A 26,791-nucleotide genomic window follows, 5' to 3' on the forward strand; every position below is an offset into this window, starting at 1 on the left:
GTTGTAGCATAGATCTCATCCTCTGTATCAACCTTATGGCTACATTAAATCTAGCCTGACCTACAATAGCTTCTAAATAAATATTCTTATTTATAACAGGGGGACAAGCTGCGGAACAAAACTCGCAGCATTTTCGTTTTTGGTCTTGAACTCATACACAACAGCACGAAATAAAATTTGTCAGAACCGTTAGAGTCAACAAATCCTTACACTGAGTATTCATTTCCTATCAGTGGATGCAGAAAACCCTACAAGCAGTTGCTCGTTTACTGGCTACCAGCATGGAGGGCGAAATTCGAACCTCTCAGTGACTGCATTGCTCAAAGATTTCTCAAGCAACTTTTTGGGTCAGATAAGTGAAAACTTTAGTCTATCTTGTCTTCTTTGTCTCCAGAACGAAGTGCTTCTCTGGCTTCTGATGGAGATGCGGCGGAGCTACTTGGATGATCTACCTGGTCTCTTGACGGCTCCTCTTTAAGAGACTGCATGACCGTAACCACCAGTAGCACAACGAGAACAAGAATAACTGCTCCGATCCCAATCATTGAGTTTCTCAAAGCCTTATAAGAATCTGAAGTGATACGTTTCTGAATAACACTTCCTTCCTTGTATCCTTGAAGAAACTGCGTAATTTGAGAACCCTCATCTTCCTCTTCAACACTGTCTGAGCCAATGACCTATTGTTTGTGTAAATGTCAATATCCGTATATAAAAATCAATTCGTATCACCATCACCATATAAAGTCAGTTATGGTTTCACCTTAGTCCAAAACTTAAACAAGTTACAAATGTCTTTTTTATGGTATGGTGTCTAGTGTTAGAAACTTAACAACGGAAGGATGAAGTGTCTGAACCTAATGTATGTTTCTTAAGCCTGCCAACACTATGCGATACATCACAACCATCTCAAAAATAGATAAAACACTCAAAATTTTCTTCAAGGTGCATCCATTCTTCCAGAGAATAGGAGCATGTAAATCTTAAAACCTATTGAAATATGTTTGAACTAGGTAAATAAGATTTCAAATTAAAATCAACTTATGATTTTCATGTAGTGCTTTATTAGTTTATTAAAACCAAGCAGGCTTAAAATCTAAAAGTTAAAAGTGACTTATACTCCTCATGAATCAAATTAAACATGATCATAGAAGAAACAAAGACAACTTACAAATTCATGCAGAACCAAGATCCAGAATAAGATCATGCCGAATGGTTTTAACCAATTGCCAGAGCCCTACAATATTTGTGACCTGAAACTTCCGGTGGTATCCACTACCTAGAGAGTGCATAAAAATCCAACTGCCGCATTTCTGACACTTCATGTGTTTGGGCTTTTCGTTCCTTGTTTCTCTTTTTCTTTTAGCACTTACATAGGCTAGGCAATGTCTACCAAATCCATCAAGTCAGTCATAGTTCATGATTATTTGTTGAAAATGCAAACCTCTGAAACTCTTTCAAGACTCATGAATAATTAATGTTCCTTTACAAGCTGGTTAATTGATAGATGAGAAATTGGCAAAAAAGGAGACAAAGTCTGAACAGCAATCTAGGCTAACTACAGATTCATGTCTCTATATATACTTATAAAATGAGAGAGGACATGCCTGTCGCTAACTTAACTGACATGATAAAGGAGCATGCAAGCAAATGTTATTAAGAGCAGCAAAACTACACTTGCACAGGGAGAGGAACAGAAGGTTTCGAGCTTACTGAAAAGTACTCCTCGTTTCCATCCCACACAATCATCTTTGGTAGTTTCATTTTCTTAGATACTTCAAATGACTCAGCAAAGTCTTGCCATTGCTTGAACCCAACAAAAGCAAACACCAAGTCACGGTTCGCAGATGCAGCAGCTTTCAGGAGTTTTACTAATCCTTTTGACCTCTCATCATTCTCATCTTCTACAATTGTTAGAACAATTTTCCTCTCGTCGTCTTTCAACAACTTCAAAGTATCTTGATTAATAGGCAAAGCCAGAGGGAGCAAGCTCTGTTTTATATAATCTTCAAGGAACTTTTCTGCAACTATAGCAGAAAAACTTAGATTCAGCCATTGTTTGTGCTATAATATTCAAGGCACAGCTTCAGCTAAAAATAGTTCTCAGTTGTTCTTTAATAAGTTGAAAAGCAGATCAATAGCAGAAATGAGCAGTTATAACGAACTAGGAACACCATATAAAGCTCATATGATGGAACTAGAGGAGCTACTAAAGCACATAACTGACATCTTTCAAGAATAAATACATCCGAGGATTTGTCATTTGCATGTTCCAAATGAAAAGGGAATATAGCAAGAACAAGGTTGGGGCTACACCAAAATTCAAGAACGTACTGACATCCATCTAAAGAACTTATATCGAATAGCAAGCTAACAATCCTTTATGTGTTGATACTTATTTGCTTTAAGGTAGGGATATGACTTTAATTAGTTTCATATCTTGGTGAAGTAGCTATGATAAACTGACCTTCAAAGGGGCCATAGAAGATGCTCTGTTCGTTGTAGCTCGGATGAAGGGTTACCAGTGCAGGTACTTTGTCAAAATCATAGAATTCCATTGTTTTATCTGAGAAATCTTTTGCCACAGAAAACCATGCTTTTTTCTTGTATTTCACTGCCAAACGTGATATGGCAGACTCGTTCAAGCCAAAGCCTATGAATATAGGAAAACTTTTGCCAGCTTCTTCAATAAATTCACTAATAGCTGAGTCAGAATTGAGTGCGGCCACATCAGGAGCGACAAACTTTTTCAAAAATCGCACAAGTAAATCTGCCTTTCTTGGTCCATAATAATCTGTTGGAACTCCATGCATGAATATCTTCAAAGTTGGAAATCCACTGCATTGCAACAAAATTAACATTTCACTGTCTTTTTATCCAAACAACTGCAAACATTTACAAAACAAACTATACTTCAACCCCAAACGAGTTGGGGTCGACTATATGATCTACTGACCATGTCTCACCATTTAAATTCATCTCAGGCAACAACTGAAAACATTTACTAGTGGTAAATTACCAAAATTTCTAAAATAAACATTGGTATAGTCAGTCTATTTTGATTTTATTTGTCGCATGGAAAGTAGCATCGAGTAAACCTTCAGTCCAAAGTCTCTTCCGTTTTCATCCTCTGCCTAAAAGGAAAATATGTTTGAATTTCAGCATATATTGTAGTGAAAACGGAAGAGATTGGAAAAAATAAAGTTAAGCTTTTAGGTGATCCAGCCTCTTGGGGACTCTAGAGAATATCCCCTACAGATTAAACAAGAACCCAATTCCAATCCTCAGGACCACAGAGTCCACAATTCAGCATCACGTTCCCATTCCCACTTGCATTATCTTCTATCCATCAGCACTTCCCCAATTATGCCTGTTGCTGCTTATCTGACCTGGCTAATCTGCTTCTGACGAGGACTTACCAAATAAAATGAGCATCCTACATCAGAAAACAGCATTAGACATGCGCGAACATTTTAGAAGTGCCGGAACTACTTAGATATGGGATAGTCTCAAAGAGAGAAGGAACGTTGAGATCATGTTCTGAATTGGGATATAAGAAGGTATGATTAAGGAAGCTCTGAAGAGGTTTAGGGAGATGTGCAGGGCAGTGAATGATTATGGCAGCTGTCAGGTGTAGTGAAACAGCAAAGGGGCTCAGGCAGGATCATCAGTGTGATGCACGCGGGTATGTGTGATAATCTATGCGCTTTAAACAAGTGTCCTTGTTCATTTCCTTCTGTTGCAACACAAATGGTTTCATATAGGGATGAATACTGGATCAGGAGTTCTTTTATAGGATATGCATCTACACTCTTCGGCAATCTATATAAGACTAACAAATTGATTAAGATCACAAACTGGGAATCCTTTTAGAATGCTAATAGAAATGTTTTACCAAACTAAAAAAATATCTTATTCTCTTCTTTTGGTTCGAGCAACTTAATTTAACCAGAAAACAAGTTGCACATTGAGAAAATGACTTAGCAAAATAATTGTAGTAATAACTTATATGGATAAAGCAGACATACTCAATTTCATGTTTTGAAGCAACACGACTGTATTTATCAGCATCCACTTTTGCAATGACAACGGGCTGCTTCAGTTCAGCAAGAATGGCAGCAGCTTTGTCCAACTACAAGGAACTTCTGTCAGAGTGCTTCGTGATGTAACATTTAAAATACCAATTATCCATAAAGACAAGAACAGGAAATATTGTTCACATGTCTACACTTGTATAGCGAAGAAAACAAAATCAATGTCCCTTTGGAGGAAAAAGAATACTAACATAGAACACAGAGTATGAAGCTTAGAGAACTCAACCTCATCACTCAAGCAGTTTCAGTGACCACCAGCAACACACTTAACCCAACGTAGAAGCACCCATAAAGGGATAAATTTTCTCTTAGAGGACAGGGAACAGCTGATAAAGTAGAAGTAAAGCCCATCAGTCGATGACCAGGTGGTAACAATCACTTCTTACTTAAGTGACATATCATGATCTTGTATGACACCAATGAACTTCCTTTGCAAGATTACTCTAAGACAACATAACCAAATTTCCTTTTCCGATCCCACTTTCCTCTATTACTCGCTTTTTATTCTCCACCTTTTGACTGGAGGAATGACTTACTGTCCAAGGTATCTTAGAACCTTTGTTTCTCTCCTGATTGGATATCTAAGTATGCATATGAACCTTTCAAATTTGGTGCAAGAATTTGACCAGTACTAGAAGAGAAAAGAAAGTCGCAACAAATAAAGAAATGAGTAATTTCTCACTAGTGACATAACACAAGTTAGTTCAGTTGCTAAAATCAGCCCTCAAAAGTGTTCTACTCAGCCTCTCGAACTTTGTTGTTCATGGAAAACAGCTTCTTTCTGGCAGTTCATCTATCATGGATATGAACATATGAACCTAAAATATAGCATCCAAAATCTTCTTTCGTTATAACTGAAATCACTCTATGTTCTTTAGTAGCACAAAGGAAGCTTCATTTTCCCCATAAGTTAAATTACGCGACCATGATAAGCCCTCCATCCCTCTATGCTTTCAAATCAAAATCAATCTTTAGTGTCAATTTTTTAAGGAATTTCTCGAGTCTCAAATTTAATGTCAACACCTTGTTAGCTACCACAAGAGTGTGCCCATACACTAGCCGCTGAGGCACACTTGATTCATGCACCATAATTTCATTTTTAAACTAGTAGGTATCAAATTGCCCATACACAACTAATCAATACTGAAATTTTTTGGAAATAAAGCCTCAAGGAAAGACTAAACTTTAAGATGATATTACTTTATGTCTGTTTACCCGAAAAATGGATAGAGTTGAATTTATACGTAGTTCCGAGGATATGTGGCGTAACTTAACACAAATTGTAAGGATAAATAGAAATGTAAATATGGATTGCAAAGAATGCGAAACAGATAAGATTGTAAGGAACAATGAATCTTAGGACTCAACAAATAGAATCAATTTAAGAAATATGAAAGAACGATTCTTTACTGTAGAAGAATATAGCGTTTTTATTACAATGTAAGCCTGAGAAAAACCTGTCCTACAGAAATGGTAACCAAACCCTTTTATAGTGGAGGGATTTGGCTCTAAGCATAATAAAATAAACATTCAGTGGGAGACCCATGATAAGTTAGTTTTTCCACAATTTCTGCCAAGATTCTCTCTAGTGGGATTGCAACGGCTTTTGTCTGCGAGCTCGATCTTGCTTAGAGCCCTCGATTTTGGTTTGAGCTTGATTTCGACTCGAGCTCTTGATCTTGGTTCGAGCCCGATCCTGGCTCGAGCCCTCGAATTGATTCGAGGTCAATGTTGGTTGGTCTCTGGATTATAAGCATGATAGATCTACTCTGCATCATGGTTCGATTTGGATTCGAGCTTGATAATGATATCGAACTCGACACGGATCGGCCCCCCGGGTTCGAGGTTAGTTTGTTCCACCTTCGGGATCTTACTTCGATAGATCATCGTTCGAACTCGATCGGACGAGCGAAGGCCGAAATCTATTTCGACCGTATACAATCCACTTCTTAATTTCTCAGAAAGAATGTGGTGAGAAACAATATGATTTTTTAACGGCTCGATCGGATTATAACCTGACGTTTCCATCGGGTTCGACCATGACGCATCTGGTAGTTGTCCCGTCGGTTTAGTCTTTCAAGGCATTTCGGCCACCGCCAATACTAAACCGTCATCGCTTGAACCTATAAATAACCCTTTCTTTTATCCTTTACCACTTTTACATCTTCTATTCCCAAGTCCTTCTTCGTACTCTCCAACTTACCAGTAAATCTGTGATTTCTTTCTGCAAAAGCCCCTCTTCAATTCTACCAAATCTTTGTCACTTTTCTCTATTCCTTACTTCTGAACTGGAAAATGGCGAAAACGTCACAAACCATCCCTCAGAAAGAGAAAGCTTCATCTTCACAGTGTGTCGCCGATGATACGCCGGCAGAACCACGGCCTGAGGAGTGCATTCCCGAGGCGTGCGTCCTTACTTCTGATTTCAAGGTCGATAAAGGCTCATCGGACCCTAGTCGATGTGAACTGGTATCGAGGTATATATGTTCGATAACCGAGAAGCACCTCCAACATCTAAAGAAAGATTGCAATTGGGATAAAAAAGAAATAATGATTCCCTCTTCTGACGAAGATATCACTTCGCACGTGAGAGGGTTTTTGAATGTGTATTCTTATCCTTTCACGTTGGGTCCCCTCGATTCCGTTATCATTGATTTCTGTCGTCAATACCAAATAACCCTAGGCCAGGTCCACCCTTCTTTTTGGCGGATCGTTATCCTGATCCGATATTTCGTGAGCAAAATCGAGGGGATGCCGTTCACCCTCGACCATCTTATCCGATTATACCGTCCTCGACTTTTTCGAGGAGGGTTAATAAAACTTCAGCGTCGGGCTACCAAGGCTCTGTTCTTGAGTATTGACGAGGACAGGGACCGGGGTTGGATGGCAGGTTCGTTCAAGTAAGGACTTCGGACCTGATTCCGACTGAAAAGATGCCCTTTCCCGAGGAGTGGAATATGAAACGTAAGTGTGATCCTGCTATTACTTCTACTTTGTTCTTTCATTTCTTCTCTCATCGACACTCCTCCTTTTGTGATGTAGCGGTTCCCTGGATGCCCGGAGCAGTTCCCGATCTCAAGAACTGGGTACGAGCTCTTGTTTCGACCTCTACATACGTTGAGCGCTCATGGCGTGATTTGTCAAAGGGTCGGTGGGAGGCCAAAAATCATGGTAAGCCCATTTCTCGTACTCTTTGATGATTCGAACGAGGTGGTTTTCAAAATATTTTATTAAGGTTTTCCATATGCAGGTTTGGGTAAAGACGCAGTTTTGAGGCCCTTGTCCAACGAGGAGGAAATTTCGGCCTCTGTCCCAAAGCCGGTGAAGGAAAATAAAAGGAAAAGAGCCTCCGTTCCCGAAGATCCAAAACCGAAGAAGAGGATGGCTCGTAAGCTGAACAAGAATGTCATTCCTTTGATCGTGGAATCCGTTCTGCGTCTAAGGGATGAAGATGAAGAAGAGGAAAACGATGAGTCCGCGCTGGCGGTCCGAATGAAGAGAACCACCGATGCCTCATCGGCGGCTGGATCGATGATGCTCCATAAGGCTCCGCCTCGAACTGACGATATACCGAAGAAAGATTCGGGTAGAGTCCTCGAACTATCGGATATCGAAGACGCATCTCATCAGAGTCAACGGGCAGGGGATATGACCGAAGGGGCCCTCGAACCCCTTCGAACCGAGGAGAATGCTCCAGGAGATTCATTTGGGGCAGTAGCAATCGAGGATTCGCCTACCTTTCCCGTTTTTTCCGCAAGGGTGATTCGGGAAGCTCAAGCTCTGGGAGCCCTCGATCTAGACAGGCCTCACGATGAAGAAGATCCCTTTCGTGACCTGTTTACCGGCATTGAGGACGTTGCCGGTGCTGGTGATGAATCGGATATTTTTTACGGATTGCGGCAGGCTTTGAATCAGGTGAGCTTTTAAAATTATTTTGTCGGTACTACCTTTATGTTCACTTTTCGTTAACTTCGCTTCTTGTTTCTTTGTAGGCAGCGACAGTTCATCGAGAACAATGTTCTCGATTCCAAAATGAGCTACATCGATATGAGACCGACCTGCAACGGGCTACTGATGAGAGGAACTCCCTTAGACTTTCCTTAGGGCAGTGAGAAGAGGAAATAAAAGACCTCCGAGTTGAGCTGGCCAAGGCTTATCGAGATCAGACTGATTTGTCTGAGCAGGTAATGATACTTTTGAAAGCCTATGGGTTTGGTACCGGAACGATAGCTAACATTTCGGTCTCACAGCTGCAGCAAAAAATCGAGATGATCGGGAAGCTTCGTGAGGAGGTCGACGTGATAAAAACGGAGTCTTTGCGGTGGAAAGAAGGTGTGGACCGCTTTGCTGCAGAGAAAGAAACTGCTCGAGCCCAGTTATCATCGTCCGAAACCCAACTTCAGAAAATGAAGGAAAAAGGCCTGGTTCAAGCAAGAAGAATAGAGGAGCTTGAGGCTCGGTTGGCCTCTGTACTTGCCAAGGCCGAATCTGATGCCGAAAAGGCAAAGGCCGATGCGGATGCACTCGTGGCCGTCTATCGGGCCGATGCTGAAGCTGCCCAAGTCCAAGCAAGAGAGACAGCCGAGTACGCCGATACTCGAGCACATTGGGTCGCTGAATTTGCTAAGTGCTGATCCCGAAGGGAAACCCTCGAGGAGATCCATGCTCGTGGTTTCGATCTCGCTGAAGAGATAAAAAGGGCCAAAGAACTCGAAGCCGATGCTGAAGCTCTGGTTTCTGATGACGATAATGATGACGATGATGATGGGAGCAAGAGCAGATCCGAGAACGGGGGGAGCCTGATAAAGAAGAGACCGCTCCTGACCGAGAAGTTTAGTTCTTAGTTTTTACGTTGTAATCAACCATGTAGATAAATTTGTATATAGATATATCCCCTTTTTTGCCGGCTTGCTTCTGTTTTGTTTCCTGTCTTGTGAGGACTTTATTCACGCCTTATGAATGTTTTCACAAGGATTTAAACAACTTAATCAAATTTGGACTTCGTAGCCTCTGTAACCGAGCGAGCGCTTACTCAAACTTAGAGCGATGTAGCCCTTAGGCTTATTAGTTGAGTCAATGATTCGAGCTCTAAGAAATATAGCCTGTAGGCGTAATGGTCGAGTGAGTGCTTGCTCGAACTCGAAATAAAAGTAGCCCATAGGCTTAGTAGTCGAGTGAGTGATTCGAACTCGAAGTAATGTAGCCTGTATGCGTAATGGTCGAGTGAGTGTTTGCTCGAACTCGAAATAAAAGTAGCCCGTAGGCTTAGTCGAGTGAATGATTCGAACTCGAAGTAATGTAGCCCGTAGGCATAATGGTCGAGTGAGTGTTTGCTCGAACTCGAAATAAAAGTAGCCCGTAGGCTTAGTCGAGTGAATGATTCGAACTCGAAGTAATGTAGCTCGTAGGCATAATGGTCGAGTGAGTGTTTGCTCAAACTCAAAATAAAAGTAGCCCATAGGCTTAGTGGTCGAGTTTATCTTAATTCTGATTGCATAATAAATTTCCAAATAGAGGAATTTTTCTTGATATAAGATATCGGTAAAGAGGAGGACTTTCTTTGCAAGTCATTATACATGTGTTCATGTTTCGCGTCTGGGTTTGGGCCAACTACATGAGCATGGTTCGTTTTGACCATTTTGGCTCTTACAACTTCTCCTTCTGGAACCCCGTTGTTGCGAAATAACTTTCTTGCATCAGAATTTGATATATTTGAGGGCTAATGCCCCCCCAGTATTCGAGGTCGATTGTACAGAGGCCTCGGATATTGTTGTAAGTGCAGCACGATCATTGGTTGCCTCATTAAAAACCTTGCCGAAAAACTCATTTGGGATAAAACTGATCTAAGGGAAAAAGAGTGCAACGCGTGCTTTCAGGCGAAGGATCCATCTTAGCTCTTGTTCGGACTTCTGCAGGGGTCAGTTTTGAAATGTAAATGAATATGGAAGGGTCGTACCTTAGTAGTAGTATCGTTTTAGATGCGACACATTCCAATTGCTTGATAGTTGTTTGCCGTTTATAATGCCGAGCCTGTATGATCCCTTTCCGACGTTCTCGAGAACCTGATATGGTCCTTCCCAATTTGGTCCTAGTTTTCCTTCGTTCGGATTTCGGGTATTGATGGTGACTTTCCTTCATACTAAGTCCCCGGGCTTGAAATGGAGGAGCTTGGTTCTTCGATTATAATATCTTTCGATTCGCTGCTTTTGGGCGGCCAATTGGACGAGAGCAGCTTCTCGTCTTTCGTCCGATAATTCGAGGTTGGTATTCATAGCCTCGTTATTTGATTCTTCCATCGTGAATCAAAATCTGGTACTGGGTTCGCCGACATCGACTGGTATCAATGCTTCGAACCCATATACTAAGGAGAATGGGGTCGCCCCCGTACTGGATTTTGACGTTGTCCGATATGCCCAAAGGACTTCGGGCAGGATTTCTCTCCACTTTCATTTAGCGTCGTTCAACCTCTTCTTTAGGTTTTGAATGATAGTTTTGTTCGTTGATTCGGCATGTCCGTTCCCACTGGGGTGGTATGGTGTTGATAATATCCTTCTTATTTTGTGATCTTTGAAGAATTTTGTTATTTTGCTGCCAACGAATTGTTTCCCATTGTCACATACTATTTCGGCGGGTATCCCGAATCGGCATACGATATGATCCCAGATAAAGTCTATAACTTCTTTCTCTCTTATTTTCTCGAACGCCTGCGCTTCAACCCATTTAGAAAAATAGTCAGTCATAAATAAAATGAATTTGGCTTTACCTGGGGTCGATGGCAGAGGGCTGATGATAGGATAGGACTGAGTGAAGTTGCTCTCCGGGTTGATGGATCATTGGCACAAACCTTTGACATTTGTCACATTTTCGAACAAATTCCTTCTCATCTTTGCCCATATCGATCCAATAATATCCTGCTCTGATTATTTTTTGAACTAATGTATCGGCACCGGAGTGATTCCCACAAGTGCCCTCGTGCACTTCCCGTAGGATGTAATCGGTATCTCCCGGACCCAAGCATACTGCCAACGGTCCGTCGAATGTCCTTCGATATAGCGTTCCATCCAAAGCCAACGTGAATCGAGCAGCTTTAATCCGTAGGGCCCTAGAATCTTTAGGGTCCGATGGGAGCTTTCCGCTCTTTAAGTATTCAATATACTTATTTCTCCAATCCCAGGTTAAGCTTGTAGAATTTATCTCGGCGTAACCTTCTTTGATTACTGATCTTGAGAGTTGAACGACAGTGAGCTCAAGTCACCTTCCTCGACCGATGATCCCAGTGTTTTGGATAGCGTGCGGCGACAAATAGCGACGAGGGCCCGCTTCACTGAGGCGAGAGGCGCGCAGCGAAGCGCTCGCCTTTTTGATGTGAAGCGACAATTTATACAAAAACATAAAATATTATATACATATAACTAAAAACTCAATAACAATAATATATTAATAAATATATCATTCAAAAATTAAAGACTCAATAGATAGTCATAGACTCATAGTAGATTCATAAACTAAAGTCTAATAGTCTAAAACAAGCAACGTCTATTCTTCTTCAAGATTTTCAAATTCTACAACTTCATGAATGTTAGCATTATATTGGCTATCATCTTCTTCATCCTCGGAGTTTTCATCAATTAGGGACCGGCTTGAACTTGCTACTCCCTTTCCCTTGTAACTTGAAGAACTCCCTCTAAGACCATAGATATTCTCCTCAACTCCAACCGCCATAGAAACAGTACCCCAATCAAGATCATCTCCTTCATACACTTGTTCATCTTCATGATTTTGGGGGCTCCAGTTAACCATTCATTTGCCTCGTCAATGTTGTCCAACAAAATTGGATCAATGGTATCGCGAGCTTCATAACGTCGCCTCAATGTTCTATTGTATTTAATATACACTAGATCATTGAGACGCGATAGCTCAAGCCTATTCCTTTTCTTGGAGTGAATCTGCGCATAAGTTGTTTAGATTAATTAATCGATACTAATAATAATACAATATAAAATATATTAATATAATAAATCTACTTCTTACATGCTCAAATACGCTCCAATTTCTCTCGCATCCAGATGCACTACAAGTTAGGCTTAGTACTTTGATGGCAAACTTTTGCAAGTTTGGAGTTTGATGTCCAAATTGCTTCCACCATTCAACTATAGAAAAATATTTTAAAAGTTAATAAGTATAAATCAAATAAATTAATTTAAAGTTATAAGGATATCTATATTAAAGTTAGTTACCTGGCGACCTTATGTCTCTGGCTCTAATGGCCGCTTGTAAACCAAATAGGCCCTCTGCTTGTGAGTACCTACCAAACTCCTCCCCTATTTGATCTATCGTCGCTGAATTAGGGACCAACTTCTCAAGACATGCATGGTATCCAATCCACACCTCTGAAGCCAAAGTTTCATCTCTAGTGTTCTTGTAAAATAATCCCGGGTTCAGAAGATGGCCTGCTGCATGCAAAGGTCGATGGAGTTGATTCTCCCACCTGATATCAATTATCTCAAAAACTTTCTCATATTTTCTAACATCTCCCTCAAATGACGCTGCAATAGTCTCTTTGGCTCTATCCATAGCCTCATAAAGATAGCCCATTGGTGGTTTTCTCTCCCCATCCACCATACGAAGTACCTTAATCAAAGGACCACCAACTTTAAGAGCCCGAACGACGTCATTCCAGAATGATGGAGAAATAAGAACTTTGGCAGTTTCTTTTCCCGCAACTTCCTTTGCATATCTATTATCTTTCCATTCATTTGAAAGAACTAGCTTTCTCAATTTTTTCTTTTGCAAGTAAAAACTATGCAAAGTTAAGAAAGCCGTTGCAAATCTAGTCTTGGCCGGTCTCACCAAATTTCTTTCATTTGTGAATTTCCTCATCAAATTCAACAACAACGGCCTCTGAATGATGTAAGAATATACCCTGACGGCCTTAGTGAAAACTGTAAAAGTAACAATAACAATTTTATAGTTAATACTTAATAGGATAGGACATAAGTATAAATAACTATATTAAAGTTACCTGAAGCATATGGGTTTTCCTTGAATATGTCACCAAACATCAAGATGGAGTCCAATAAATGTGTGGATACATAGCTTCCATCATCCTACCCGCACTAACATTCTCACTAGCATTATCTGTAACAATTTGTACAACATTTTCCTTTCCAATTTTATCAATAGTCTTTCTAAACAAGCTGTACATTTTGCTTCCATCCGTAGAAGAGTTGCTAGCATCGTGAGATTCAAGAAAAACACTCCCTCTTGGAGAGTTCACCAACACATTTATGATCATTTTTCCATTCCGTGCTGTCCATTTATCCATCATAATGGAACATCCAAACTTGTTCCATTCCACTTTATGCTCCTCAATAATTTGGTCTATCTTCTTCACCTCTTTTTTAAGATGAGTTACTCTAACTTCATGATAGCTAGGAGGCTTCATTCCTGGGCCATATTGTCCTACAGCTTCAATGAATTTATCAAAAGTTTTGTAGTTAACACAGTTGAAAGGAAGCCCTGCATCATACATCCATGCTGCAAAGGCACTTACGGCGCGGTCTCTCAAAATCTTCTTGGCTTCTAAACCTAGACCTTCTTCACCTTTTCCCTTTTCTTGTTGTTTTGCCGAGAAATAAAGATTGAGAGGACCTTTTGCACTGTACGTGCCGTCGTGGATGACCCACTAGAACTATTTGAAGAAGATATCTTATGAGTTTTTGGGGGGGAGGTCTCATTTCACCATCTTCATCCATTTCATCATCTTCATCAATTAGATTCACCGATGCTTCAAAATTCATTTGAGTTCTTGTCACATTTTTCTTATCAACAAACGCTTTTACTTCCTCCCTAACCTCGGGCGGACAAAGGGGACATTGTACTATATTTTTAAATCCACCTATCAAATGTTGCTTGTGACGAGTTATCCCACCATTATATGTTTTTTCACAAAATACACATTTAATTGCGGATCTTGATGAGCCTTGTATAGCATAATTCCAAGCTATATCATTTCGTTTATTACTATCGGATGACATTTCAACGCTGTTTTATTGAAAAAAAAATTATCAAGTCAATATGCAATTAATTCTACTCTATAAGAGACTATAAGTCAATAATTGAAAAAAAAAAACAGGGGCCTGAAAGAAACAGAAAGTTTGTTAAGAGAAGAAGCAACCTCTGTTATTTTGCAAAAACAGGGCTTCGAAACAACCTCTGTAATTTTGCAAAAACAGAGCTTCAAAACCTCTGTTATTTTGCCAAAACAGAACCAAAAAAAATAGAGCACAAAAACAGACCTCTTTTTCTGTTAAGAGAAGAAGAAACCTCTGTATTTTGCTCGAAAAATAGAGCAGAAAACAGAACTCTGTTTCTGTTCTTTTCGACAAAAAACAGAGGAAAAAAAATTGAAAGAAGAAGAAGAAGAAGAAGGAGAAAGGAGAAAGAAGAAAGAAGAAAGAAAAAAGAAGAAAGAAGAAAGGAGAAGAAGAAACCTCTGTATTTTGCTCGAAAAATAGAGCAGAAAACAGACCTCTGTTTCTGTTCTTTTCGACAAAAAACAGAGGAAAAAAAATAGAAAGAAGAAGAAGAAGAAAGAAGAAAGAAAAAAGAAGAAAGAAGAAAGGAGAAGAAGCATACCTGGACTTTCAATGGCTGGAACCTCAAGCTTCTGAAAGAAGAAGACGATGGCTCGCGAGTTCAGAACGTCAAAGTCTCAAAGAAGCTCTGTTGTTTTGTTCAAGTTGAAGAAGATATGTTGTCAAGCCCTAATCACGACCCTTTTTGTTGAGTCTTTTCTTTTTTTCTTTTTTTCTTTTTTAAAAAAACAAAAGGCGACGCTATGGTCGCTTCTCGCGATACTGTCGCCTCTCGCCACGCAGGCAAAGGCGAGCGCTATTTTGAAACGCAACGCAACAGAGGCTCTGTGGCGACACTGTCTCGCCTCGCCTCGCCTCACGCTATTAGCGCTGAGGCGAGCGCTATTTATAACACTGGATGATCCCAAATTTGCAAGTGCATCAGCCTCACTGTTTTGCTCTCGTGGAATATGCTGTAAAGTCCATTGTTTGAAATGGTGCAAAGTGACATATAGTTTATCCAAATACCGTTGCATTCTATCCTCTCGAACTTCAAAGGTTTTGTTTACTTGACTTACCACCAGCAAGGAGTCACATTTGGCTTCAATGACTTCTGCTCCCAAGTTTTTAGCTAACTCGAGACCTGCAATCATGGTCTCATACTCGGTCTCGTTGTTGGTCAACCTGGTAGTTTTAATAGATTGCCTAATAGTGTTACCCGTTGGTGGTTTCAAAACTATGCCTAGTCCGGACCCCTTCACGTTCGAAGCCCCGTCTGTAAAAAGGATCCATACCCCCGATGATGTACCCGATTTCAACAGGAGTTCTTTTTCGACTTCGGGTGCGAGGGTTGGCGTGAAATCGGCCACGAAATCTGCTAAAATTTGAGACTTGATGACCGTACGAGGTTGATATTCGATATCGTACCCACTAAGTTCGACGGCCCATTTGGCCAATCGGCCTGATAGTTCGGGCTTGTGCAAAATATTACGAAGCGGGTAAGTGGTTAATACGCATATGGGGTGACATTGAAAGTACGGTCTTAACTTTCTAGAGGCGCTTATCAGTGCAAGTGCCAATTTTTCTAGGTGCGAATATCTAGTTTCTGCTTCTCCTAAGGTCCGACTTATATAATAAACGGAAAATTGCGTACCTTGCTCTTCTCGAACTAGGACACCGCTTACGGCGATTTCCGATACTGCCAAGTACAAGCAAAGTTTTTCGTCTGTTTTTGGAGTGTGAAGTAGTGGTGGGCTCGATAGATATCGTTTTAGTTCCTCTAATGCTTGTTGGCATTCCGGGGTCCAAGCGAAATCGTTTTTCTTTTTGAGTAGAGAGAAAAATTTGTGACTTCGATCTGATGATCTCGAAATGAATCGGCCTAAGTCTGCAATCCGTCCCGTTAGCCTTTGTACAGCTTTCACGTTGTCCACGATGGTGATGTCTTCGATGGCCTTGATTTTATCGGGGTTAATCTCGATTCCCCGATTTGACACCATGAAGCCGAGGAACTTGCCCGAACCGACCCCGAAAGCACATTTTTCGAGGTTGAGCTTCATGTTGTATTTCCTCAAAATCTCGAACATTTCCTGCAAATGGGTCAAATAGTCCTCTGCGCGCAGGGACTTAACTAGCATGTCATCAATATAAACTTCCATTGATTTACCTATTTGTTCTTCGAACATTTTCTTTACTAGGCGTTGGTAAGTAACCCCTGCATTTTTTAGCCCGAAGGGCATCACATTATAACAATATGTTCCATATTTGGTGACAAATGAAGTCTTTTCCTGGTCCTCCGGGTTCATCTGGATTTGATTATACCCGGAATAGGCATCGAGAAAAGTGAGGATCTCGTGGCCGACCGTGGCATCGATCATGCGATCGATGTTGGGCAGCGGAAAGGAATCTTTGGGGCATGCTTTGTTCAAATCCTTATAGTCCACACATATTCTAAGTTTGTTCCCTTTTTTAGGCACTACAACTACATTGGCTAACCATTCGAGATATTTCACCTCCCGAATGGACCCTATTTTGAGAAGTTTGGTTACCTCGTCCTTTATGAATGCGTGCTTTTCCTCGGACTGGGGTCTTCTCTTTTGCTTCACCGGTCAGAACCTAGGGTCCAAGCTTAGCCGATGCGTCGTTATGTCCGGTGGGATCCCTGTTATATCTAAGTGGGACCAGGCAAAACAATCAATGTTATCGATAAGAAATTGAACAAGTTTCTTCCTGAGTTTGGGGCTCAACCCCGTTCCCAAGTATACCTTTCGCTCGGGCCAGTGCTCGATTAGTGTGACTTGCTCTAGTTCCTCAATTGTTGATTTGGCGGCGTCGGAGTCATCGGGAATCATGAAAGATCGAGGGACCCTTTGATCATCATCTTCTTCGATCTTCTGGTTATCTGGCTGGGTCGAAGCCGACATCTGTGATTGCTATTTGGTGTCCCGTTCTCCTTTTGAGCCCGATCCCTTTATCGGCAAAGGCGAGGATATTGATTTCGCTTCCTCGACGGCGAACATTTCTTTTGCGGCTGGTTGTTCTCCGTACACTGTTTTGACACCTCTCTATGTTGGGAATTTGAGGACCTGGTGTAGGGTCGAAGGTACAACTCTCATGTTGTGGATCCATGGCCTTCCGAAAAGGGCGTTGTATCTCATGTCGCCTTCGATCACGTGAAACTTCGTTTCCTGGATGGTTCCGACCACGTTTATTGGTAGGATTATCTCGCCTTTGGTGGTTTCACATGCCATATTGAATCCGTTTAGAACCAGAGTTGCGGGTACGATCTGGTCCTGCAGGCCGAGCTGTTCTACGACCTTCAATCTGATGATGTTGGCCGAGCTACCTGGATCGATTAACATACGCTTAACTTTAGTTTTATTCATGAGTACGGATATTACCAGTGCATCGTTATAAGGTTGGATGACTCCTTCTGCATCTTCATCATCGAAGGACAAAGTCCTTATGGGTGCGTAATCTTGAGTTCGAGATCGCTTTTCCCTCACAATCGATGTTTTAGTGCGTTTAAGCACTGGTCCTTAAGGGGTATCGGCGCCGCCGATGATCATGTGAATGACGTGCTGCGGTTCTTCTTGCTCGTTTTGCTTGCCGAAATCCCTGTTTTTAAAATGGTTCTTCGCCCTATCACTCAGAAATTCCCGAAGGTGTTAAATAAGCGGGCTACTTCCTCTCTTAGTTGCCTGCAGTCTTCCGTTCTGTGGCCATGGGTGCCATGATATTCGCACATTTGATTGGGATTCCTTTAGGCAGGATCTGTCTGCATGGGTCGAGGCCATTTAGTGTCTTTGATGCGTCCGATAGCCGACACGATGGCGGATGCATCAATGCTGAAATTATACTCTGATAACCAAGGTGTTTCTATAGGATCGGCATATTTATCAAAGCCGCTCTTGCTCATAAGTCCCCGAGAATTTTGCCCTCGATCAATCCTTCGATTGTTCCGAACTGTATTGCGTGTTGAACCGTTGTTCATCCGATCTGCGACGTACGGTTGATATCGGTCTCTGTTCGACCTTTGTTCTCCGTCGATCTCCCTTTGGTTTTTAGTAGTTGTCCTGTTCTGATGCACGGGTCCATACGGAGCTCCCAACTGGTCATCTTCGACCCTAATTTTCGATTGATATCGGTTGTGTATATCTGCCCAAGTTATTGCTGGATACTCGATCAAATTTTACTTCAGCCGACGTGATGCTGTCGAACTTTGCTCGTTCAACCCTTGGGTGAAAGCTTGTACGGCCCAATCGTCTGTGACCGGTGGCAATTCCATGCGTTCCATTTGAAATCGGGATACGAATTCCCTCAGCATTTCATTACCCATTTGCTTTACTTTGAAGAGGTCTGATTTTCTTGTTGCAACCTTTATGGCACCAACATGTGCCTTTACGAACGAATGTGCTAACATGGCAAAAGAATCGATGGAATTTGGCGGTAGATTGTGATACCAGATTGCTCCCTTCGAGAGGGTCTCCCCAAACTTTTTCAACAACACGGATTCGATCTCATCGTCCTCCAAATCGTTACCCTTGATGGCACATGTATAAGAGGTGACGTGTTCGTTAGGATCGGTCGTACCGTTATATTTGGGAATTTCGGGCATACGGAATTTTTTGGGGATTGGTTTTGGGGCCGCACTCGAGGGAAAAGGCTTTTGTATGAATTTTTTCGAATCCAACCCCTTTATCATTGGTGGAGCTCTCGGGATCTGATCGACCCTAGAATTATAAGTTTCAATTTTTTTATCGTTGGCTTCGACTCGCCTTTTTAGTTTCTCGAGTAATTTAGCAATTTCGGGAGTAGTCCCCGATTCTTGCTCATTTGACTTCACTATGGCTGGTTCCGTTCTGTGGGTGATTTCTCGGGGTGGATTGGGCTCCGGCCTGCTTTGTAGCTGGGTTTGGCTTTGCAATTGGGCTATTGCTGCATGTTGGGCTTGCAACATTTCGAAAATCATACGCAAGCTAACACCGTTTTCGTCGACTTTATGAGTATCTCGAACCGCAAACCGAGTTCCACTATGGATGCTATTCTCAGGTTCAGCATGTAGGTTCGCCTCAATGGCTACATGCGAATTGATATCAATTGGCGCTCCGATTCGAGCTCTAACCGTGTTCACAAGTGGTCTTTCAGTATTAGGTGTCAAGTTGTTGTTTTCGTCTTGAAGACCGGCCCCGTTATCGATCGGTGAAGCCATTTGATTGATGGTTATTCGTAGCTGATCCGAAATTCAAGATGTTTTCGGAAATAAGCGCAAAGCACAATGGCGTGTTTTTTCAGATTTGTATCAAATAACCACTGTTATCCTCGGCCCCACGGTGGGCGCCAAACTATTTACCCGAAAAATGGATAGAGTTGAATTTATACGTAATTTCGAGGATATATGGCGTAACTTAACACAAATTGTAAGGATAAATAGAAATGTAAATATGGATTGCAGAGAATGCGAAATAGATAAGATTATAAGGAACAATGAATCTTAGGACTCAACAAATAGAATCAATTTAAGAAATCTGAAAGAACGATTCTTTACTGTAGAAGAATATAGCGTTTTTATTACAATGTAAGCCTGAGAAAAACCTGTCCTACAGAAATGGTAACCAAGCCCTTTTATAGTGGAGGGATTTGGCTCTAAGCATAATAAAATAAACATTCAGTGGGAGACTCATGATAAGTTAGCTTTTCCACAATTTCTGCCAAGATTCTCTCTAGTGGAATTGCAACGGCTTTTGTCTGCGAGCTCGATTTTGCTTAGAGATCTCGATTTTGGTTTGAGCTTGATTTCGACTCGAGCTCTTGATCTTGGTTCGAGCCCGATCTTGGCTCGAGCCCTCGAATTGATTCGAGGTCAATGTTGGTTGGTCTCTGGATTATAAGCATGATAGATCTGCTCTGCATCATGGTTCGATTTGGATTCGAGCTTGATAATTATATCGAACTCGACACGGATCGGCCCCCCGAGTTCGAGATTAGTTTGTTCCACCTTCGGGATCTTATTTCGATAGATTATCGTTCGAACTTGATCGGACGTGCGAAGGCCGAAATCTATTTCGACCGTATACAATGTACTATAGTTTTTCTACCAAAGCCACTGTTTCTGTCATTTCGTCATTATTTTTCGTAATTTGTGGTAAACTATCCTTTATTCATTTATTTTTATCATAATATAATGACACAACAATTAAGTTACACAACAATTAAGTTAAAACAAATCCAAACTAGCTCTTTTTAATTTAAGAAAATAAGCAAATTAAGCAAATAGAGAGAAAAAAGAAAATGAAAGACCTCAGGAGATAGACGTTTACAGTGACCACACCAAGGAGCATAGAAATCGACCAACATATAATCGAAGGTGGAAATTGCAGCGTAAAAGTTGGATTCTTCAAGTTCCAATACTTTCCCATCGACGGCGAACTGTTGCTTCTGCTCCGTCGCCTCGATCGACGGCAATGACGACGGAGATAGGAGGAGGAGGCCGACGGTGAAGATCAAGATGGAGCGAGGAGGAAGCATCTTTTGTTCAGTGGAGCAGTTTGAATTGAATTGTAGGACTGGATCTGGTTTCTTTTTCCATTTTATAGTTTACGTAGTGGCAGATTTCATTGTATTTCCCCGTATTTTTTTCAATTTAGAAGGGAACATTTGTTTTTTATTTGGCTAACCCTTGTTTGGATGGGTCTTACCTATCGTTTTATAATGTATCGTATCTTATTATATTGTATTGTGTTGTATCGTTTGATGAATACAGTGTTTGAATAGATTGTGTTGTTTGCCGTCGTTTCATGATATCACGTACCAACAATATGAATAATAAACTTGTAATATTATAAAAATAAATTATGATACATAGTAAAATTACTATATTAAAAGATAGGATAAATGATAAAATAAAATTATTTAATAATAATTAAGGGTGAGATTGAGAGAAAAAGACAAGGTAACGACGCGACCACACCAAATCGGTCGTTACATAAAGTGACACATTTCCTCGTTACGTAATGACAGAATTAACGATACGATACGATAAAATTTAAGTAACAATCAAAACAAACATCATATTTAAAATAACAACACGATATGATACAACATGTAACAAGGGGGATTTGCATCTATACTCGGTTTTTGGGTCAACTTTTAACCGCTTTGCAAAAAAATTGCAAGCGTACCCATTTTTCGGGTAACTTCAGACATACGGGTCTGAAGTAGCAAAATTTTATGTCTGAAGTTTGAACTTCAGAATGTTTTGCCTGAAGTGTAGCAAAACTTCAGATATTTTTGCTTGAAGTTTGGCCTGACTTGCAAAGGCAATCACGCAAACTTCAGTTCATAGTGCAATGGCAAACTTCAGCTCAATAAAACTACAACATGTTTTGGCTGAAGTTTTTGTTTTGTAATTGCTGAACTTCAGCATTCTAGGAGCTGAAGTTTTTATTTATATTTGCTGAACTTCAGCATTCTTAGAGCTGAAGTTATAAGTCTGCACATGGAAATGAGAAAGAAAATCTTTCAAAAAAAAGAATTCAACAAAAGAACATATTGTACATAAACGAAATAGTACTAAACAACAATGAATTTAATAGATCATGATTAGCAGCGATTGATGCTGTTCATTTCAAATATTAAAGAATGAAAAATATTTTCGACATGAAAACAAGTATATACAGATAAATTAGAACCAAAAACCAATGTGCCTGTAAAGCTAAAATATCTAAGAGGTTAAATTATTGTGAATAAGACCAAACTGAACATAATGGGACAAGCAGATATGTATGAAACATCAGAGGCTAGAACACATAACAATAACTCAAGCTTCAGCATTCAGAAAACGAAAGAGGAGAAGAAAGAGGCATGAAGTTATTTAAAAAGTGGGTATAAGTTAAAACTTTTTTTAAAAAGTGGGTATAGGTTAAATGGGGGCGACCAAATAGGGCGCCCCGTATAATTTTTATATGTAACAACCATCCAAACAAGTTGTAAATACATAAAATCTTTAAAGTTGCCACAACTTTCATTTAACTAGAATAAACTCTTTATTGAATACCAATAAAAAATATGTCGAGAATTGTTGATCTTAGATAAGATTTTACATAGCAATACCAATGTAGAACTATTGGAAGCTTAAAAGTATTATTGAATACTTAAACTAATAAAATCTTAAAAAAAGAAGGTGAGTAAGAATAACAAAGAGAAAGATAAAAAGGATTTGGAAAAAGAAATATTGACTTGGACAATTTAAGGAAGAGAGTAAATTTTTTAATGAAGGACTAAAAAGTGAAAAACTGAAACGTTTGGAAAACTAGCCATCTACCCACTTTTAAGTAAGTCAAATTATTACTTTATTTATATATCTAAGAAGTAATAATTACTTTTTTTCTTTTATATTAAAAACTTTACTTTTGAATTAAAAGTACTAAATATTATTTTTAAGATATTTATGAACCTATTACTTTTAAAAAATGGCCCCCAAATTTGGAAGCCTGGGGCACAAGTCTTATGTCACGACCCAAACTGATGGGCCGCGACGGGCACCCGGTACCTTACTCAACCAAATACCAACTTAACGTATCTTTCTTATTACATCATCATATACACGCGACATACGGGCCTAATAGGCCAACATGATCATTTATAAACTCTAAACATAGGCCGGCAAGGCCATACAAGCATTCGTATACATGACATCTGTCTACAAACCTTTAAGAGTATATACTTATCACAAAGGTCGGGGCAGGGTCCTTCCATACCAAACAATACACGTCTAAATTATACTGACCAAACAAGCAACTCTGGAGCAAATGGAGCGCACTAACATCTTCCGCTGATCTGATGGCCTACTTGGAGGACTCTCGACCTGTCTATCGGAACCTGCGGGCATGAAACGCAGCGTCCCCAGGCAAAAGGGACGTCAGTACGAATAATGTACCGAGTATGTAAGGCACATAAATAAGTACATAACAGACATAGAAGAAATATAGAGTAAATGACTCAACCTGTAAGTCTGGATAACTCTGTAAATCATGAAATAATTATAGTGTCATTCATATGCGTATGAATGTCATGTCGTGCATAGGTACATGTTTCATAACATCATCAAGCCTTTGAGGGCATCCCATCATATTATCTCGGCCACTATGGGCAAAATCATCAACGTATACCAGCTGATCAGGTGGTGGTGCGTATATAATGCCATAACCTTTTTCCATATCCCATATACATATAATATACTCGTATATAACGCCATCTGGTCATGGGTCAATGTACATGTATAAATGCATGAAATGCATAAGAAATACGTTAATAAGATTTCTCGAATATCATAAAATCCATATGCCTTTCGGACAAACTTTATCAAATACGTATTTTTCTGAGACCCATGAACAGAGGATATAATAATAATTTACACGGGGAATCAAGAATATAGACACCCCTAGTATTTCTATGAATAGAGTCATTTATGAAAGTTGCGTATTTTGCTCGTTTCGTTTGTATCATTTGGATCATGCCAAAAAGAAAGAAGGGATAGCCTTAACATACCTCAAGTCGTCAATGCAAATTCGTATGATATTCTTGGAAAAGGTTGCACTGTAATCCTTTAGAACCGCAAATTTTTACGTTGCTACGGTTCTAACAATTCTCGTTTGAATTGTTTGGTTTCAAGAAGTTTGGTTGAAATCTTGTAAGAATTGCTTGAAGATGCTATGAAATCTCCCGTTTTGAATGGAATATTGAAGCAACTACGTTGCTAAGATGATAAGCAGCTTTGGTTGAATTCTTATTAAAGATTCGCTGCTAAACATATGCACTTCCCGTTTCCATTTAATGATTGAAGGGAGGTTATTTCTTTGTCAAATTGAGTGGGCCCCACTTTTTGGATTACTTGGCCAACTAATTCTTAAATCTTTCCACCTAACTTTCAAGACTTGCTTAGTCATTATTTAATCCTTACTAGCTCCCACGTTTTTGCCTCTTAGGCTTATCCAATCCAAGATCCTAATTAAGTATTCACTAATTATTAATCTCTCACTAAAATCAATAATTATCCGATTATCCACATAATTAAAAATTATCTCAAATTACATAAAATACTACTCACTTTTACTACACTTTATATACCTTACTATCATAGTCGTATGGTACCTTGAATAGTACTAGTCCATAAATGTCAGGTATTTTAGGTCGGGCCGTATTTTATCCCAATATATTAAACTTCGACGAAATTTATTTTCTTCGATTTGCTTACCCTTTCATCTTCACGAATTTACTCACCACTTGTTTGAAATAGCATAATATTTGTAACCTCAAAATAATCTCATTCCCAAGCTTGCGTCGATAAACTTACGACGAAACTTTAACGTCTGAAAATGCGGGATGTAACATCTCATTTTCGAGCTTTCATCAATTTATTTCTGGCGTACTTTCACGTACGAAAACATGGAGTGTAACATCTTACTGCTCCTGAATCGAGCTTATAAACGCATTATACATACCCGCTTTTGTTGATATGCATAATAGATGAAGTTTAAATGGTGAAGTTACCTCTTGAACTCAAATCTTAAAAAATTATTTTTTGTGATTTTTGAGTCATTGGAAGATTTTATGAAAAATCTATACTTTTGTATGTCAAAGTGATGTTCGAGTGTATATATATTTTGAGTATAATAAACTTGAATTAACACTTATAACATACCTTAGTTGGTAGACTTTGTGTATAGACCAAAATCGCCACTTTGAGTTAAAGAACCCTAAAATTTTATTTGTTGTTCTGACTGTGCAGTATTTATTATCTAGGAAGACATGCAGCGAGTGCATTGTCTTGGCTCATCGTTTGACTGTGCAGTATTTATAATCAATATTTATTATCTGACTGTGTCTCGTCCCGGGCTTGCCCGTGAGAGCTGTACCATGTGCCTAGTCTTGGCTCAGGAACCTTCCTCGCACTGCAAGGGAAATGCAAGGAGGTCCTAAAGCCTTCCCTTTACTCCACCTTTAGTTTCTCTACATGTTCTTGTCACTTTACCATATCAATGATTGTAGAATCATTGTACAACACCCATTTCGCAGGAAGTCTTTTGCCATTTATTAAACCATACATTTTGCATAGCTTATTGAACAAAAATGACGATATTGTTCCTCCATTGATCAAGAATTTCGATTTTTGGGGTAACATTTTTCATTCTTTTGATCTCTTGCATTAGGCTCCGGACTAATTGGGACAACACCTCTTATTTTAGAACCATAACATGCACATCATTTATGAAATTGTCCGCCTTGTACAAAGTCGAACAATTTGACAAATGATGAGTACGATAATTCTAAAATCGAGGTGTTGTCACCAAGATACTCTTACTGTAGGCTTAAATAGGAACCAGCAGTGAGAGCGTTTTAGCTTGCACCTTCGATTTTGTACATGGCTAACAATTGCATAAATGTTGTGTATGGTGATTTGAATCCCAGATTTTATCCAACTCGTGAGCTTAATTGTCTCCTAAAATGCTTTCCCAAAATACTTTTACTATCTATATTATTATAAAACATGAACACAATGTCGGTTTACAAAAATAACCTTATAATTTTAAGCATAATAACTCATAATAAAAGGACATAACCGGAATTCTAGATATTAGCCTTATAATCCTATTAATTTTAGGACATAATATTACATGTTAGGAATCCTACATGACTACCTTTAGGAATCCTATTAGTATAATTATTTCCGGGTTGTCTAATCCATATAAAATTCCTATTACCAATTTAATTTAAAAATGTATTATAATGTCCTATTACTAATTTAATTTGAGACTGTATTATATTGTCCAAATCCATTAAGAAAAATGAGAGCATATATTATTATAAAAGCATAAATACAATATTAATATATCAAAATTGCCCTAAAATATTAAACAGAAGAACTCATAGGGAAAAGACATAATTGCAATAACCTATTTTTTGGACAATAGTATCTTCTATGCTAATTTTTAATATTTAAAACTTTAAATTTAATAAAATTTTGTCTATTAAATTCTTATTAAAAATATGTAGGAAGGTTTAATAAAATTAATTTCATAAGAATCCTCCGTATTGGCAATACATTACCACTACATAATGTCCAATATGAAGAAAAAATAAAAGTAATATTAAATAAAATACATAAAGAGTTAAAATTGAGAGAAAAAAATACCCCCACGATAATATATTTTTATATTATATTTGAACTATTTTCCTACTAATACATTACCACTACATAATGTCCAATATGAAGAAAAAATAAAAGTAATATTAAATAAAATACATAAAGAGTTAAAATTGAGAGGAAAAAAATACCCCCACGATAATATATTTTTATATTATATTTGAACTATTTTCCTACTAAAATAATATTTTTTTATCAATTTATTGTGTAATATTAAAAAATATCCAATTATTAAACAACAACTAAGAAAATATTTAAGAATATAAATTTGTGAGAAAAAGAAAAAAATGATTGGTAAGAGTCAATATAGATCTAAAAGTGAAATGTCATATCAATCTTTTACTCTTTGAAAATAAAATTTATGGTGGATAATATTATAATTAAGATTAAATATTCAAAATAAGAGATGAACTAATATT

The 26,791-nt window shown here is 39.1% G+C and overlaps 1 protein-coding gene and 1 long non-coding RNA gene across 7 annotated transcripts; both read right to left on the bottom strand.

Annotated features, from left to right (window-relative positions):
* Positions 1-68: 68 nt before the first annotated feature.
* Positions 69-20,830, bottom strand: LOC107794039 (protein disulfide-isomerase 5-2). Of its 6 annotated transcripts, none has more exons than XM_075252583.1 (5): positions 20,468-20,829; positions 4,026-4,129; positions 2,465-2,835; positions 1,711-2,018; positions 69-677 (listed from the first exon to the last, which is right to left on the bottom strand). In XM_075252583.1, the coding sequence occupies exons 1-5, from the start codon at positions 20,693-20,695 to the stop codon at positions 366-368; spliced, it is 1,323 nt and encodes a 440-aa protein (XP_075108684.1). In that variant the 5' UTR covers positions 20,696-20,829; the 3' UTR covers positions 69-365. The 6 variants fall into 6 exon arrangements, 5 of the variants coding, with proteins under 5 accessions (XP_075108684.1, XP_075108683.1, XP_075108687.1 ...); XM_075252582.1 differs by having other exon boundaries at positions 1,711-2,024; positions 20,468-20,825; XM_075252586.1 differs by lacking the exon at positions 20,468-20,829 and adding an exon at positions 13,114-13,775 and having other exon boundaries at positions 1,711-2,024.
* On the bottom strand, positions 13,808-20,459 carry LOC142180379 (uncharacterized). Its single transcript, XR_012709011.1, has 2 exons — positions 14,730-20,459; positions 13,808-14,135 (listed from the first exon to the last, which is right to left on the bottom strand). It is a non-coding gene; the product is annotated as an uncharacterized LOC142180379 (long non-coding RNA).
* Positions 20,831-26,791: the final 5,961 nt, after the last annotated feature.

Source organism: Nicotiana tabacum, chromosome 4, assembly GCF_000715075.1.
Source record: "Nicotiana tabacum cultivar K326 chromosome 4, ASM71507v2, whole genome shotgun sequence".
Classification (NCBI taxonomy): Eukaryota; Viridiplantae; Streptophyta; class Magnoliopsida; order Solanales; family Solanaceae; genus Nicotiana; species Nicotiana tabacum.

Bases quoted from the DNA above. Each gene is read 5' to 3' on its own strand.
- LOC107794039 (XM_075252582.1), bottom strand. From the start codon at position 20,695: ATGCTTCCTCCTCGCTCCATCTTGATCTTCACCGTCGGCCTCCTCCTC. The intron at 4,130-20,467 runs GTCTTTCATTTT...AGTTCCTTGTAG, and splicing joins GTAAACGTCTATCTCCTGAG to TTGGACAAAGCTGCTGCCAT. The intron at 678-1,710 runs GTAAGCTCGAAA...CACAAACAATAG, and splicing joins GAAACGAGGAGTACTTTTCA to GTCATTGGCTCAGACAGTGT.